General features: G+C 38.7%; 3 protein-coding genes across 3 annotated transcripts; 1 reads left to right on the forward strand and 2 right to left on the reverse strand.

The window, feature by feature from the left end:
- Positions 1-977: 977 nt before the first annotated feature.
- LOC129599961 (uncharacterized) lies at positions 978-2,223 on the reverse strand. The gene is made up of 5 exons (XM_055498329.1): positions 1,963-2,223; positions 1,848-1,878; positions 1,664-1,743; positions 1,387-1,599; positions 978-1,328 (listed from the first exon to the last, which is right to left on the reverse strand). The coding sequence occupies exons 1-5, from the start codon at positions 2,047-2,049 to the stop codon at positions 1,164-1,166; spliced, it is 576 nt and encodes a 191-aa protein (XP_055354304.1). The 5' UTR covers positions 2,050-2,223; the 3' UTR covers positions 978-1,163.
- A 1,052-nt stretch (positions 2,224-3,275) lies between these two features.
- On the reverse strand, positions 3,276-5,828 carry LOC129599946 (uncharacterized). The gene is made up of 5 exons (XM_055498312.1): positions 5,421-5,828; positions 4,764-4,794; positions 4,573-4,673; positions 3,999-4,226; positions 3,276-3,901 (listed from the first exon to the last, which is right to left on the reverse strand). Exons 1-5 carry the CDS (start codon positions 5,571-5,573, stop codon positions 3,728-3,730), a joined length of 687 nt encoding a protein of 228 aa, XP_055354287.1. The 5' UTR covers positions 5,574-5,828; the 3' UTR covers positions 3,276-3,727.
- A 280-nt stretch (positions 5,829-6,108) lies between these two features.
- Positions 6,109-12,812, forward strand: LOC129599953 (pentatricopeptide repeat-containing protein 2, mitochondrial-like). Its single transcript, XM_055498319.1, has 9 exons — positions 6,109-6,400; positions 6,489-6,587; positions 7,232-7,373; positions 7,451-7,568; positions 8,689-8,868; positions 9,599-9,712; positions 10,333-10,521; positions 11,458-11,625; positions 12,318-12,812. Exons 1-9 carry the CDS (start codon positions 6,274-6,276, stop codon positions 12,537-12,539), a joined length of 1,359 nt encoding a protein of 452 aa, XP_055354294.1. The 5' UTR covers positions 6,109-6,273; the 3' UTR covers positions 12,540-12,812.
- The last annotated feature ends 2,480 nt before the right edge of the window (positions 12,813-15,292 follow it).

Genomic DNA, 15,292 nt, shown 5'->3' on the forward strand with positions numbered 1-15,292 from the left:
ATGGGAAAATTTTTGACACCATGTACCGGGCCATTTCCCTTAAACATGTACCGCAAAGCATGAGCGTGGCCAGGCTGCAGAGAAAAGTTGAACCACAAATTGATAGTGAACTATCGGGTACCCATGTTGTTATTCAAGTCAGAATGAATACAGTATGCAGCGCTTTTACTAGCAAAATAATCCGGGTAGTATGCAGTTTAATGCAATACTCGTAAACAAGAACAACTGTAGCAGGCTTTTTTGTAAACACAAAAAGTTGTGGTTATCACTACAAGAAAGCAAACATCGCCCGAAATAATTCAAATAGACCAAACCATTCATCGAACAAACGGGCAAAAACAGAACTGGCATTTGTGCTTAACAGCCAACAGGTTCACTAACACAAACACCTAGCTATACTTGGAGTTTACGTACATACTTCCGAGTATAGAAACATACTTCGATTATTCTCATATTCCGATCATTTAAGTATAGGGGCCTGTATACCGTTTTAGATTTTGTCAGCCGTCACTTACACACCCCCATGTAGCGCGTTACAGGAACAGCGGCTGGTTGCGCAACGTGCTTCTTGATTTTTTATCACTGGTCTGTAGTCAACAAAAGTAAATTGAAAATGTTGAAACTTGAAATTTCTGAAATTTGCCAACGTGACATAGCGATTCCAGAACTTTGTGCATTGCACCCGGTCTCAATACAGCAGTGTGTACGTAGTGTTGTTGACCTACAGAGTACTGTGAACGTATGATGCCGTAAAAGTAATAAAATTTAATTGCCATTGCACCCGGTCCATTTCATGTTCTTACCGGTTAGTTTGGTTTTTTATAGAAACTTTCTGATTAGCTTATCCGTCGAAATTCATGAGCAAAGTTAAAACTATGCATTTCTAAATTCTAGTATTGTTATTTGCCTGGAAATTTTAACATTAAATGGCCAAATACGAAAGCATGCAGTTATAGGGACCGAAATATTAGAAGAAGCGAAGTAGAGAATTTATTACAGCCCACCTTTTACCTGTAAGTACTAGTGCATACGTCCAAACAGTTCGCGACTTTGCGTCGTCAAATTCCCCTTACCGGAGAAAGAAGAAATTTTAACAAAAATTCGTACTCAAAGAAACAGCGCTGTTCGAAGCTTATTTCTGCATTTCCATTTACTGGAATTCTTTATTTGAACATGCTTTTCGAGCCACTGTAAAAACCGAAGCATCGGGCCATAATAGGCCCGAGTTCATGAGTGAACTCCACATCCACAGCAACCACCCTATCCTTTCCCGTTTTCTTGTACAGCTCCTTCAGAAGAGACGGGGCGGGATTATCCGGTTGCGCTTTCTGCAGCAGAAAACAACCCCGACTTCTAGTTATCGCTTCTTTTATGGCCGTTTCTCACCTTTCCATTCACCGATCGGATCAGATCGCCCGGGAACATGTCGAGGCGCATATCGAACACATCCGTTACAACTATCCAATACTCTCCAGATGGACCTATTACAACATCGGTACTAAATCCAAACCCGCAGCGGGTGTTCCGTACTACCACCGAGCGGTAGTGATTCTTCGTTGTATCTAGGTTGTGGTCTTCGAAGCAAATGGGGCATAATTTCTGCAAATGCAAGTTGTGCCGAAGCTCAAGCTGTTTCGCATTTACGAGACCAGCGGGATATTGCCTTTCTCGGGTCTCTCGAATCATTTTTGTAGGCTGCGAGAAATCGTCTGGCTTCGCTTTGCTCCATGTTGCTGCTATCATCTATATAAAAATAAGAATATAAAAAAAAATAAGAAAATTAAATTTCAACCGATTTTAAATAGTCGTTGCTATCGAAAGCTATGCGGGTATTTTTAACCCGATACCAGAAAGTCGTTTGCGAGAGTTATCCCCATTCTGTAAGAAAAATCAACATCACATAAGTTATTTACAAGAACGGTGGTGGAAACATGTATTTACTGCACATCGAACAGAACCAACTTTGTGCGGGCAACAGTTGCGCAGACGTATACATAATACCACAATCCCTCCAACAAGAAATCCCAAAGCAAACCAAAAAACGCCCATCTTCCCGAGATTTACTACGGCAAAGAAGCCCCTTCAAACAGTCTCTGTGTTTGTGGTGCATGGCACATAGCGTCAGATCTAGCCGGTTTTCGGGAAAAAAGGATAATATTGTCGTCCATGCTTTTCTTTATAAGTACCGTACTGGTACAGAGTATGTACGAGGAAGATGTAACTTCGATTGATAGAGCGTTTACCATAATAATACTTACCATCAATCGATAGCGTGCAGGCCGCACGTGGTTGGGTACGCTATCAACCGCCAAGGGATGACCGTGTTAGTTAGTGCAAGTTCTATATATATGTAACAGCCGCTGAGCGCGACTTACAGTATCCACTATCCACTGGTGCGACGTTATTCATTATCAGAATAGCAAAACCGCAAACATAACATTATCGAAATAAAATGTTTGTATAGCGTGTATTCATAAAGGGGATAAAATGATAAAATAATGGGATTATGGAAAGAAAAACGTTAAATAAAAACGGGTTAAGAAAATGTATAACGTAAATCAACAGTGATTATTCCAGTAGACAACACATTAACATTACCTTAACGCCGGCAGTTCCATGTCTGGCTGCCGTCCTCGGGGGTTGCAGTATACACCACGTAACATTTGCATGTGTAAAAGCAACTTTATTGACAAATTGTACCAGCTAGAAGCCATTTACACTTGAACTTGATAAACCAATTTGCATCTTGCATCTTGCAAACGAGACATACACCGCACAGAAACACAGAGATATTGTTGATTATTGTAGAGTAGTGGCGTTGCGCTACGTGGTTTACGTTTAATTTGATTCATGCTAAGGCTGTATTCACGCGTGAATATTTAGTATTTACGTACGTAAATATCACTGGACGTCTAAACTAAGTCGATCCCCTGATGATTTTTATTACTAATGATTTTTTATTATGCTTTTTATTTCGAATTTGTAGAGTTATAGTTTTTTGTTATCAAAAAAAATAACAAAAAAATGGCCGGCAATCCGAATTTCTGCGGATTCGTTAACCTGTGCTTTTCCAGATCCTTGGCCGAGAATTTTGTTAGTGGTGTACTGGCGATTTAAAGAAGCAATCTGAAGTTACATTCTTCGCCGGTTTAACTGCCGTATGTTCTTTGCAGGCTCACAGATGAAGCGAAAGACTTCCGGTCAGATAGCTCAAAGTGTTTCAAAAAGCAAGAAAATAAATGCAAGATTGTGGAGCACCAAACCTACGGGTTCGATTTTATTATTATGTTGTCAGTGATACGAATTTCCACAAATATTTATGTATTTCTACAAATGCAAAACAATTGTATATGTGAAACAGCAAAAATCATAGTAAGCCCTTACGGTCCACGTACTGGATACCCAGTCAGTTCGGAAGGCAAAAAAACATGCAAGAGACTTAAGCAAACTATTTGTAGTACCTGCTTTATATGTAAAGCAGAGTCCGCATGACAAATTGTTCAGATTCAAAAATATAACCTAAATAATGCTCAATTGCCTATGTGCACAATATGTGGCAGTTCCCGATATTAAATCGTGTTGGCGGTCTTGTAATTCGATGGCTTTGCTTCGCAAAAACATTTTCCATTTGGGGGTAGAACAAAGCTTAAGCATACAGTATCTGTCCGGAAATGAACTGGAAGCACGCAATACATTGCCCCGCTTTCCGCGTTACGCATGTGCAATATTATCCGTATCGTTGCCAACGTTCTGGCGTCCTATAAAAACCACGGCTTGTGCTGAACAGGGGTCCCAATTCGTGGCAAAGCTCGACTTCCAGAGTAACCGACGTATCCTCTCCGGTTTTTCTAAAGAGCTCCTTTAGAACTGACTCCGCGGAATTCTCCTCTTTTCCGACTTTCTACAGCAGAAAGGAAGCAACTGCATTATCTGCTGATACAGTCTCGAAGGTACAGTTGTTCTTATTTCTGTATATAGTAATTAAAATCGCCCCTCACCTTTCCATTGACCGATCTGATTAGATCACCAGCATATATATCGATGCGTTGATCAAAGACATCCACAACCAGCAGCCAATACTCCCCGGAATATCCCGGACCGGATATTTCGTCGCAGGCAAAGCCAAACCCGGAACTGTCGCTGCGCGCCACAACCGATCGATAGTGGCGCTTCGTTAAATCGCGGTTATACGGTTCAAAGCAGACCGGGCATCTTATCCGCAAGTACTGTAACGTACCAGTTGGTAAAGCTCATCTGCACCTAACTCTACGATCGAGAAAGTTACGCGTTTTTGGCATACAGTATGTAATGCTAATTAAAACATCAAAATTTGAACAAATCAAAAGAAATCCAAAAAAAACCTAAGAAAGAAGTTGAGAAACGCAGCAGCATTCGTAACACTGATGAAATCCAATGAACAAAAATAATTCTGGTGAAATACGTACATGAAATTACTTTTTGTTTGCAAAATACGGGCATGCCGAAATATCAGTATGTCGGCGTGGCTGGACTGTGGAGTGTGGACACGGAAAACGAAAACGATGGAAACTACGGTAACTACTTAGTGTTCACCTCTAGCGGGTACTGCCTTTGCCTTTGATAAGTTGTCATCACTCGAGTGGCTTCCGTGGCTTCCGTCGGAGCGATTTTTGTGTATTCTTTCGGAATTTCATCTAGAATTTATCATTTATGACAGTTTTAGACTGTTAGTCACTTGAAAATTTTTTAAATTCGCTACACCACAATTGGATTGCGAAGCTTACCGCGAGTTTCATCGCTGGAGCTGTCTGATTTCTGCAACACAAATTATAACCACACAAAGCCGTTAAATTTGTTAAAAAGTAGGGTATCACTCCGTCGACATTCTTCCGCAATCCGCAACACTTTTCATTCCGTGCAAAACCTTTCCCGGCACTGCCAATTAACTTGGTTAAACTGTTTACTGATAAGCCGAAACGGGTTTTTTTCCTTAGTACTAAATGTCAGCCACAGAATGTTATTTCTAGACCAAGTTCTCCGAAGGCTTCGCAAGATGATGCTGCTACTTCCGATAAAAAGCGCACAAAACACCATTAATTTTATGTTGTCTTTGCAATCAGTTCATGGACGCAGAATCCACGAATTCAAGGTACTCGTATGCATACCGAGTACAAAATTATGACACGGAAAATAAAAAATCGCACAGTTTTCTCCCATTTCTCCAGTTCTCCTCATGGGAGACGTGAAAAGCGAAAGAACACTAAGATAACGAACGGAGTGAATGGTGCGGAAGGTTGTGCGCGCAAAATGTAGTGGCCGCAGCGAACGGTAGTGCAGAAAGTTGTAAACCCAGTGAAAGGATCAACTGAATTTGTGTAGTGTGCGGTTATTGAAAACGAGTGTTCGGAATACTGTTATGTCCTCATATACCCACTACCAACCTCAAAGCCATCCTGGCAAAAGGCACGATACCGCATGGCCCTGCAGTGGTAATAAAGAACAACAACCAGAAACACCAGTATAATCACCCCGGACAAACATCCCATAACAATCACGAAGCCATCCATTATTACTCCGCAGTCTCCGCTGATCATTTGGGGAACTCATCAGAACATCATATCCCATTTCAGGCCATTTGTTTCTACAGCAATTGTATAGTACTCTGTACATGTACGTGTACAACACATTCGCATTGCTAATTTACATGGAAAGTACATGCGAGTTCTGGATGTAGTGAACTACTGAAATCTTGCAGAATTCACGCTGTCATATCCGCACTGATTAGTATTCGTACATTCTTGTACTGTCAATAAATACTACTTTGTAAAGCTTTTGCCCAAATTCCCGATCGATACAGTTTTGGATTTGCAGCGAAATTTGGCTGCTCGAGCATCTGTGCAGCTGTGGCCTGTGCAAGGTATTGCTGCAGAATTTTCAAGTAAACGAGCAACTTGGCGGTAGGCATTACCGCCGCACCACTGACAGTCAACCACCGCCGCCAGCCCGTGGTGTGTGTGTAGGTTCGCAGTCTGCGCTCGGTACGCTACGCTAATCTTTAGCATTGCGTAGCGAGCCCCGCATCAGCCCACTGAACCCCACGCTCAATTCGTCTTGGCCAGAACTGTTTTCAGTGTTTCACTCTTTTCCATAATAAATTCTTTCCTGGACTTTCTGCCTTTTTCATTGGACATTTACTCCTCAGTTTGCACGTTGTGGAGTAGTAGGAGCTGGTAAAGTTTTCCAAATTTTGTCCTGCTGGCGATTCTCCAGCGAAACACCTGCAGAACAGCAGAAATGACGCCGAGTGCGCGCTGGATCGGAGCGACATGGAGAACAGTGGCTGGTTGGAGTTGTGTGCATTTTAACTGCGCGATATTTCGCAGCTCCAGCATCGTAACGAATGCGCCGCGGAATTTCTCTGGTTAGTTGTGGATCGTCGCTCATCGTCTGAAAATATTCTACCGTGTTCGAGCGTGCCAGTGTGTGAATGTGAAATTCAATCTCGACAGTGTCCGCATGCCAGCGGCTCTTCACCAAGGACTCCCTGGGACTCAGCAAATACGAAGCGGACCGCGAGGCGACGGCCGCCGATCTCGGCACGATGCAAGGTGCTTTGCGATTGCATTTTCCTAATCGAATTCCACTTAATTGCTCCCTTGAATCTTGATTAAAACGGGAGGAATAATTTTTGTTGAGGAATTATATTTGATTTATTTTTTACAATTTACAATTTGATTTCTTATTTTATTTTGTACTTTCTTCTGTTTCTATTCGTTCTTCGTTTATTTTTAGTGGATGGTTTTAATTGGAGAAATTTTTTGATTGAATTATTTTAATTGTTATTGTATTATTTATAGAATTTTTTATATTTAATATTTTATTTGCGTTATTTTTGGTGCGTAAATTTAATTTAATTGTTTTTCAATCTTTTTTTAGGTGATCAATTCGGCTGTGCTTTTTGCATTTAGTTTTTCTATTATCATCTTTATTACCTATTTTATTCCATTTATTTTTGGGGTCAATCGTTTTTGTTTGTTTTTTAGCCTATTTTTAGGCGATCATTTTTACAGGTATTTTTCAAATTTTATTTTCTTATTTATAATTTAATTTGATTTATTTATCCTTGATTGGTTCATTTTAATTTGATTTTATTTTTGCTTTTTTCTGTTTTATAATTAATAATTTTGTTTTAATTTTTAATTTTATACGTTTTCATTTGGCATTTTATTTTAATTTTTTTGTGGGGATGTAGAGCATTTCCGGCGCAGAATGGAGCAGTATTTGTCGGCTAACTCCCGATCGATCATCGTCACCGTCTCGGAGGACCTGAAGAAGATGTGCTATCTGGCGCAGGACGACAAAGATCTGGAGATTGTCAACAAAATGCTCAAAAAGTACGCTGCACATTGCCGGCTGATTTGTGCCGTAGTATGGTATTTTTTAGGGGAAATTCAATTTTTTTGGCGTGAAGGTATGTGCAGCAGTATGGACGATCGCGCGCTGGTTCGTTCGTTTTCGGCCCGCTTCTCATGCGTCTGCATTATCATCTCAATAAACCCGACGCCGCTCTGGCCTCCATTCGGGATCCCGTAAGTAGATCTGCCTCGTTTTTTTATTTTATTATTTTTCTATTATTTATTATTCATTTATTCTCTAAGTTTCTATTATTTCTTTATGGTTGTTTCTTGTTTTAATCGTTTATTATTTTTATTGATTAGATTTCTATTTATTTATTTTTATTTATTTACTTTGGTTACGAATTTTATTCACAATTTAGATGATAGTTTTATTACAATGATGGTTTTATTTAGATGATATTTTATTGTAGAGTAGTTTCTTTTACAGATTTTTATCTTTGACGCAAATTAAAATTGCATTTAGTTTTTGTTTTAATTAGTTATTGACAACTGATCTGTCAGGGCATCGGCGATACAGATGTAGAAATCGTAGAACAGCGGTATTTAGTTAATTAGTTCTTCGGTATACGTTCGTTCAGGTTTTCCGATCGCGACGGAACAATATTTGCCATGCTTTATATGTGATGTTTATTTTTTTCTTGTTTTTGGGATGTTGGCTGCGTTTGTCAGTAATTTTACTTACTTTCTCCAGCGAATCTTTCGACTTGTCGGTGTTTATTTACGGGATGAGGTCATTAGAAATTGAGAGCCAGTGCAAACCGATGTCCGGCTTATGATAATTCGTAGTGACTTTGTTACATATCGCTTTTGCGATAACTTTCACGGCAACACGAATTAATTTCTAAACAGAGTCAAGAAAATTCATGGTTTACAAAAATAAATGTTAAATAAATAGATAATAAATAAATAAATAAATAAATAAATAAATAAATAAATAAATAAATAAATAAATAAATAAATAAATAAATAAATAAATAATGTTTAATAATGTTTATTAATTTGGTTTAGAAATAAATAAACAAATCGGTTATCAGTGGTTATTTTGACTCTTATCCAGTGAAAACTAACACCCGTTGAATAATCCGTTGAGAAAGTATTTGACCCTCCGAGATAAATTGGTTCGTTATGAATTGTGGTGTACTGTTTTGGTCGAACACGAACGGAAAATAATCGCGGTAAAACTACATGTGTTTTCTCATAGTTTAAATTAGGAAATTAAATATTGTTTAACTCTAAGATAAAAATTTATCCAGGGAAAAACAGGATTATGTTAATTATTTATTTTCCGTAGGTTCTGGCGGAGGTGTACGACCAGCTGACGTCGTACATGCTGGCCATGGATCTCCTGTACAAACACCAGCGCTACGACTACGTGGTGCAGCTGTACAAAGCCATGCTCGAGCGGCCCTTCTTCGCCGAGAAATTCCCCCGCGAAAACCTGGCATTGGCCTGCGCGGCCTGCTATAAATTGGTACGACCATGGGAATAATGTTTCCTAACTGAACAAAAAACATTATCATAATTGTCATAATTAAATAAATTCAGTCAAGTAATTTCATCATTCATGGTCAGGAAAGTCCTCAAACCATTTTAATCTTTGTCATAAAAAGTCATACAAATATGCGCAAATTTTAAAATGCTGCAAAACATATATTTAAACTTTTTCCTTATAAATTATTTATTTAATTTTTATATGAAATATTTTTTATTTATCTGTTTATTTATGATAATATAATTAATGTTTTCTTTTTCGTGAAAATTCACCTAAAATGCGCCTATTAAAATGCTGTAAAAGAAGCATTTAACCGTTTTTCTCCCAGTTACTGAATTAAACATTTTAATTATTAAAAGTAGTGTAGTGTATGGGTTACCTGCTACCGAGATGAAACTATTAAACTATTAAACTAATGAAAATGAATATTATGATTTAGAGAAACAGTGTTTCCCAACTGGCCAGATTTTTTTGGAAAAATGTTGAAGAAAGTTCCTGACTGTTAAATGACTTGATCTCTTTGTTTGTTTATGGTATGGTCCGTTTTCATAAAAATTCATCCTTTCTAAAAAAAATGCAAAAATGGGTTCATTGTACAGTACAGTTTCTGGTCAAAATTGCCTTTATTATCAGCCTAATTTTTCTTCCATCAATAAGGAATTGTTGGTTTAATCAAGTGATATTTCAGCGATATTTATGAAATATGTAGGGCACACCGGAAGCGTACGCCACCGCCCGCGAGTGGATGCAGGGTGTCATGGACCGACAGGCGCCGGTGATGCGCAAAGCGGTGGCTTTTGCGGCGGCGCTGGCCTTGAAAAACGTGAGCACAAGTCAAACCGATTAAATACTGCTTTTCGGTGTGCGTTTTCCGTGATGTTTAATTTGTTATTATTTTCTTGAAGATCATTTATTATTGTCCTCCGACTCCGATTAGAAAAATTTCCTTAAATATTTAAAAATCATTGAATTGCAATGAAATAACTTTACAGATTTCTTGTGCAAACACGCGGTAAATAAAACTGGGAAAAAGCATCCGCTGTTTTTGATCGAAGGTTAAATAATAATAATAAGAAAGGTTAATTTACTCAATGATGCTGCTTCGCCATAATTTAATTTTATTAAGAAGACTTAATTAATTTGTCAGAATGTTAGACACTTTTAAAGGTTTCCACGAAATTAATTAAATTAGCAAGTATTTATTGATTATAAAATAATTTTAATAAATAATAATATTAATATATCTAATTTTTATTTTGTAAAATATAATTTTGAGAATTGAAAAGTTTTTTTCTACAATTTCTAGAATTAATTTAGTAACTGATTAAAAACTTGAAACTATAAATCTGTTCATGAATTACAAATAGTTCAATATTACTCTAATTTATATTTACTCGAATTAATTTATTTAAAATTGCACACCACACCCCCAGATTTTTATAGAACGATCCGGCGGGTGCGTTGGAGTTGTTGAGTTTATTCTCCAATCAGTCCTACATGTCCATCCGCAATTTGCGCGTCCTAGCGCTGACCAGACTCGGTCGCCTGGAGCAGGTCCTCCCCATCCTCGGCTGGACCGCGGCACAGGACAGCGCAGTGAAACGGACGGGATTGGGCTTTTTTCAGGATGTGGTGAGCAAATTATGCTGCAATTCGCCAATTTTACATCGTTTTTCCGTAGAATGACTTGCCGGAGAGAGAAAATGACACGTAGAAATTGTTGAATATCGTAGAACGATGGCGCTGGAGGACATACTTCGCTGGTTTCACGAAGAATATTATTTGACATTATTTTGAAATTCTGTTGTTTTTTATTTACGCTAAAGTTTTTCCTGGCAGACTCTCCCGGTAAGTATTTTAATGTTTTGCTGAAAATTAATTATGGAAAAATTGTTAGGAAATAAAACGTTTTCATAATTATTCTTAGATTATTTTTTTATTATTCTTTCTTGACGATTTCTCCAAATTATTATGTAATGATTTCAGATAACTATTATTTCATAATAACTTCATGATAATTATTATTTATTTATGATAAATTAGTAAAATTATTATGAAATGATTTCGTAAATTATTATTTCCTGATAATTTCATAGAATTCTTATTGCATATTAATTAAGAATTACCATTTCGTAATAAATTCCTAAATTTATTGCTCATAATAATTTTATGAATTCTAATAATAATTGTTGCATAATTATTATTTCATAATGATTGTATGAAAGCATTAAGAATGGATATTAATAGAAATTAATTCAGCTAAATGACACCTAACATCGGAATGGAAATCTAATAAATTGTGCGGAATATCGTAGAAGAGTGGCTGACAAGACTACGCACAGCTTCAGTTTCCATACGAGCAGTAGAACTCGGTTAACAAAACATATTATCATCTTACGTGACCATTTTTTTAAAATGGTGATATCGTTCCCGGATCATTGGGAAAGTGTTTTCCGTTTTTCTAAAAAATATATTTTGTTTTGTTGAATTGAATCAGCTGAAAAGTTAAACGGAAAATGAAATAGTGGTAAATTAAATAAATTATTACTGATTATTTTGCGCAAATAGATTGGTGAAGTGAAGAAAGCCGTGGCCGCCAGCGAGGACGCGGAGCTGCGCCAGGAATTCGAGCGGACCTTCGCCGCACTGGACCAGGGTGATCCCGTGGACGCGCAGACCCTGGATGAGTTCCTGGAGCGGCCCTTCATCGACAGCATCGAGCGGGCGGCCTTCCAGGTACCGTTGAAATACGCCCACTTTGGGTCTTTTTTTTTAAGCTTTTTACAACTAAATGTTGAATTTTTTAAAATTACGTTCTGGGAAGCTTATTTTCAAAATACTTTTTCTGTTAGAAAAAAAGGAATTAAAATTTAATGAAATATTAACAGCTGCTCGTACAGCATTACTCTGAGCAATTAAGAAAAAGATTAGTTCGTTTTCCGTGATATTTTCTTAATTTTTTTAATAAACATTTTATCGTTTCTTAGTGAGCAATTTTGAATTCGGCCTTTAATTCGGCCAGTTTTTCCGCCTAAAAATTTTGAAGGAATAAAAAATTGGAATTTTTGTTGCAAACCGTTTCAGATTCTCGAGACCCGGTTTAATTTCGCATCACCCTAAACTGAAAATAAAATGTGACATTTAAAAAAAATGTATGTTTTGAATTTATTTGAATTTTAATAAATATCGTACAATACTGGCATTATACTGCATGTCTGCTGTAGCGTTATTCCGTTGAATGTATTTTCAGCATTTAATCTGATCAGTTTCTCCATCGAAAACCAGTCCGATAATAATTCTAAAAAATTCATTCATATTTATTTCGAACCGATTTTGATGCCGGAAGCCCGGTTTGGTTTTGCACTGATATGATTCGAAGCAGGAAAAATTCAACGTTTGAAATTGTAATTTTGAACGGTAATTTTCAGAGTCACCGTTTCGAGAACGAACGACACCGGTTGCGCTTCCCATCGCCAACGGATGGCGGTCGGTATGGGGCGTCTCCTAACCGGCAGGACCGCAGGCCATGGTCCCCACAAAATGCCCGCTACGGGATGGATGGCGGCCGAGAAAATCGCCGGGAACGCGCCGGAAGTAATTATAATGATGATCATTATTTTTGGGATCCCGCGCGGAATACCGCGCGATAATAATTCTGCTAACCGGCGACGAAAACCGGATTTTTGTGGACATGGTGCTTATCCTTGATCGGGGAATTTTTGCGTCGGAGAATCAGTATTGAGATACAGGATATGCAGTATCTGTTGATGGAATATTGGAGCGTAGATTTAACATGGAAAACGCGATATTCGGCCGATCGGAATTTTTTCTGGGATCCCGATGTTTCTTTTTTATTGGCAGAAATTTTTCTGTGATGCCGGTGTTGAAAATTCGAAATTACCATTCGACGAAGAATCTGAAGTATCCGGAAATTAAATGTCGGAGTAAAATATTCTCCATGACTGTGTAACTGTTAACCGAACCAAAAAACATATAAAATTCAAAAGAAAAATTACACAGAAATACATAAACTTTTGTAAAAAAAATTAATCGTTGCTTTTGTAATTTTAAATCGTTTATTTAAGCTTGGCAACGAATCATCCTAATTTCTAATGTAAAACCGCACTTTGACAATTTGCAACAGTTTAAAACGGGAAAAATGTAATTTTCAAGAATTATTTTCAAAATTAGTTTTGACGGAGAAAAGAGATGAAATTTAAATAGCAGTTGAACAGAATAAGGGAAAATAATTGCAACTAACGAGTAACTAACTAATTTTTGATATGTTTGATATAATTGCAACTGTATAATATGTCTGTATAAAAATTCGAAAAATAAATTCTTCGATATTTCTCATTTTAACCGCAAATCTCATTTCACTTAAAAATCGATGTTAATTAAAAAGAGCTAAAAGCTGTTTCCATTTCCAGGTGTTTAGGGCATAAGAAAAAAATATCTGAATTCTTTTGCACCGAGATTGCAATACTACGCGCATCTGAAAGTCGGTACTGAAATGGTGAAGAGCGGTTATGGTATCGTTCTTCGATTTTCTACATCTGCAGATTCACGCAGTTGGCGTACCCGTAATAACAGCTTGTGTACTCTAGGTTTAGGAATAACAAAAAAAAATCCAGATGGAATTTTTAATTACTGCCGAAGGCGTCCTCACATAATATTATGCTTCAGATCGCGGTGAATTGTACATTAAGGAATAAATTACAATGGTCACAGCCGGCGGCGCGCCTTGCGGAACTCGGACGCGGCGGGCGGGCGCGCTAAGCGCGGCGGACGAGATTTTCTTCCGCGGATTGCCGTCACCGGGCGGTGCATCCGCGACACGGCGCAGCTGCAGGGCGGGCGGGGCTAAGGGGCGGCGTGCGGTTAGTTTCGCGGCGGGGTCCGTGTCGAACAGATCTAAAGGGAGAATATAAAGCCAGAGATTAGCGGATGTACAGCGCATGCAGCATGCACTCATGATCAATCATTCAGATAAATGCTCCGGCCGGCACTCCGGGAATTACTGCAAAGACACAACAACCAACACCCGCTCTTTTATTCAGTTAATTATGTTAGGATGCCACCCGATTTCGTTTAACGCAGCCGGCTATTTTTACTCGTCCTGCCACTCATAATATGCTGAGGCACGATAATCATCGACGTCCGCTCGACAAGAAACCGGCATTAGCGATAATCGCACGATTGATTAGTAGCTTAAGACCGGCACAGTTGTGGCCATTTTGTAACTGTTTTCGTATCACGGGGAGTTCCCGTTTATCATGACTTTGACTTCCTTCTCTGACATTTCTATGTTCCCCCTGGCATTCCTAAAAAATCCTCACTGGTTTGCTGTTCGTTCACTTTTCTGTGTTATTGTCGATGTGTTATAAATAAAAATTTATTCGAGCGCCCATGCAGAGTACTCTGTATGAACTTTTTGCCTTCAATATGCCGAGAAATATCTGGACACCATCGCCAGAGCGATTTTCTGTAGAAAAGGTGATCGATCTGTACAGCGGTAGCGAGTCTACAGTTCACAAAATAACCGGATCGTACTTCGTGCCAAATAAATTTTGGTATGGCCGAGACATTCGTGTAAAGTTTCATCAAGATTTTGCCGCGTATAAGTGCGAGATTCGAGTATTTTCACGGTCATCTGTTCGCTTCTCTAGGAAAACGCTAGCCGGTGCTTTGTCAGAACCTTTTACTTGACCGAGAACTTACCGTGTGGTTATATATTTAGTAATGATTTTTTGGCAAATTTAAGGACATGATCTACCACACATCTTCCGCAGTCTCCGTGCCGAAGGTTTGCAAGTTCATTAATTAAGCGGAAGACTTCCGGTTAGATAGGTCAAAGTGGTTCAGATCGAAAAATATGCTCGTACAATTGTGGAGTACTAAAAATATGTATTGGAATTTTGATTTTCTGCTGCCAAGAATACGCAATTCCCACATTTCTGCGCTTGCGGGAATGGAGAAAGGTTTAAGACATGCAACCGGTTAGTTCCACAAGCAATTTCGCCACCACAAGAATAACAAAAACCTACGCGGATGACCACAGAAGATCAGCCGTAAAGTACAGAAGGAAGTTCGTACGTGTTCGTACGTGCTGCAGAGCCATTCGTACAAAGGTGCATATATCAGCCGCTACCAGTGCTGGCGCTAATAAGCCCGGCTGTATATAGGCACGCTTGTTACGGTGGCACGGCAGAGCCGTGATACCGTACAAGTGTGCATATATCAGCCGCTACCAGTGCTGGCGCTAATAAGCCCGGCTGTATATAGGCACGCTTGTTACGGTGGCACGGCAGAGCCGTGATACCGTACAAGTGTGCATATATCAGCCGCTACCAGTGCTGGCGCTAATAAGCCCGGCTGTATATAGGCACGCTTGTTACGGTGG

Source organism: Paramacrobiotus metropolitanus, unplaced genomic scaffold (genome assembly GCF_019649055.1).
Source record: "Paramacrobiotus metropolitanus isolate TYO unplaced genomic scaffold, Prichtersi_v1.0 Parri_scaffold0000158, whole genome shotgun sequence".
Taxonomy (NCBI): domain Eukaryota; kingdom Metazoa; phylum Tardigrada; class Eutardigrada; order Parachela; family Macrobiotidae; genus Paramacrobiotus; species Paramacrobiotus metropolitanus.

What these genes read in the sequence shown, in the direction of transcription:
- LOC129599946 (XM_055498312.1), bottom strand. Translation starts at nt 5,573, where the DNA reads ATGATCAGCGGAGACTGCGGAGTAATAATGGATGGCTTCGTGATTGTT. An exon ending in TTTGCCAGGATGGCTTTGAG is followed by an intron (nt 4,795 to 5,420) that starts GTTGGTAGTGGG and finishes TTTGTGTTGCAG; the next exon opens with AAATCAGACAGCTCCAGCGA. An exon ending in TCAGATCGGTCAATGGAAAG is followed by an intron (nt 3,902 to 3,998) that starts GTGAGGGGCGAT and finishes TTTCTGCTGTAG; the next exon opens with AAAGTCGGAAAAGAGGAGAA.
- LOC129599961 (XM_055498329.1), bottom strand. Translation starts at nt 2,049, where the DNA reads ATGGGCGTTTTTTGGTTTGCTTTGGGATTTCTTGTTGGAGGGATTGTG. An exon ending in GCAACTGTTGCCCGCACAAA is followed by an intron (nt 1,879 to 1,962) that starts GTTGGTTCTGTT and finishes TTTTTCTTACAG; the next exon opens with AATGGGGATAACTCTCGCAA. An exon ending in TCCGATCGGTGAATGGAAAG is followed by an intron (nt 1,329 to 1,386) that starts GTGAGAAACGGC and finishes TTTCTGCTGCAG; the next exon opens with AAAGCGCAACCGGATAATCC.
- LOC129599953 (XM_055498319.1), top strand. Translation starts at nt 6,274, where the DNA reads ATGACGCCGAGTGCGCGCTGGATCGGAGCGACATGGAGAACAGTGGCT. An exon ending in TGCGCCGCGGAATTTCTCTG is followed by an intron (nt 6,401 to 6,488) that starts GTTAGTTGTGGA and finishes CAATCTCGACAG; the next exon opens with TGTCCGCATGCCAGCGGCTC. An exon ending in GTCAACAAAATGCTCAAAAA is followed by an intron (nt 7,374 to 7,450) that starts GTACGCTGCACA and finishes TTTGGCGTGAAG; the next exon opens with GTATGTGCAGCAGTATGGAC.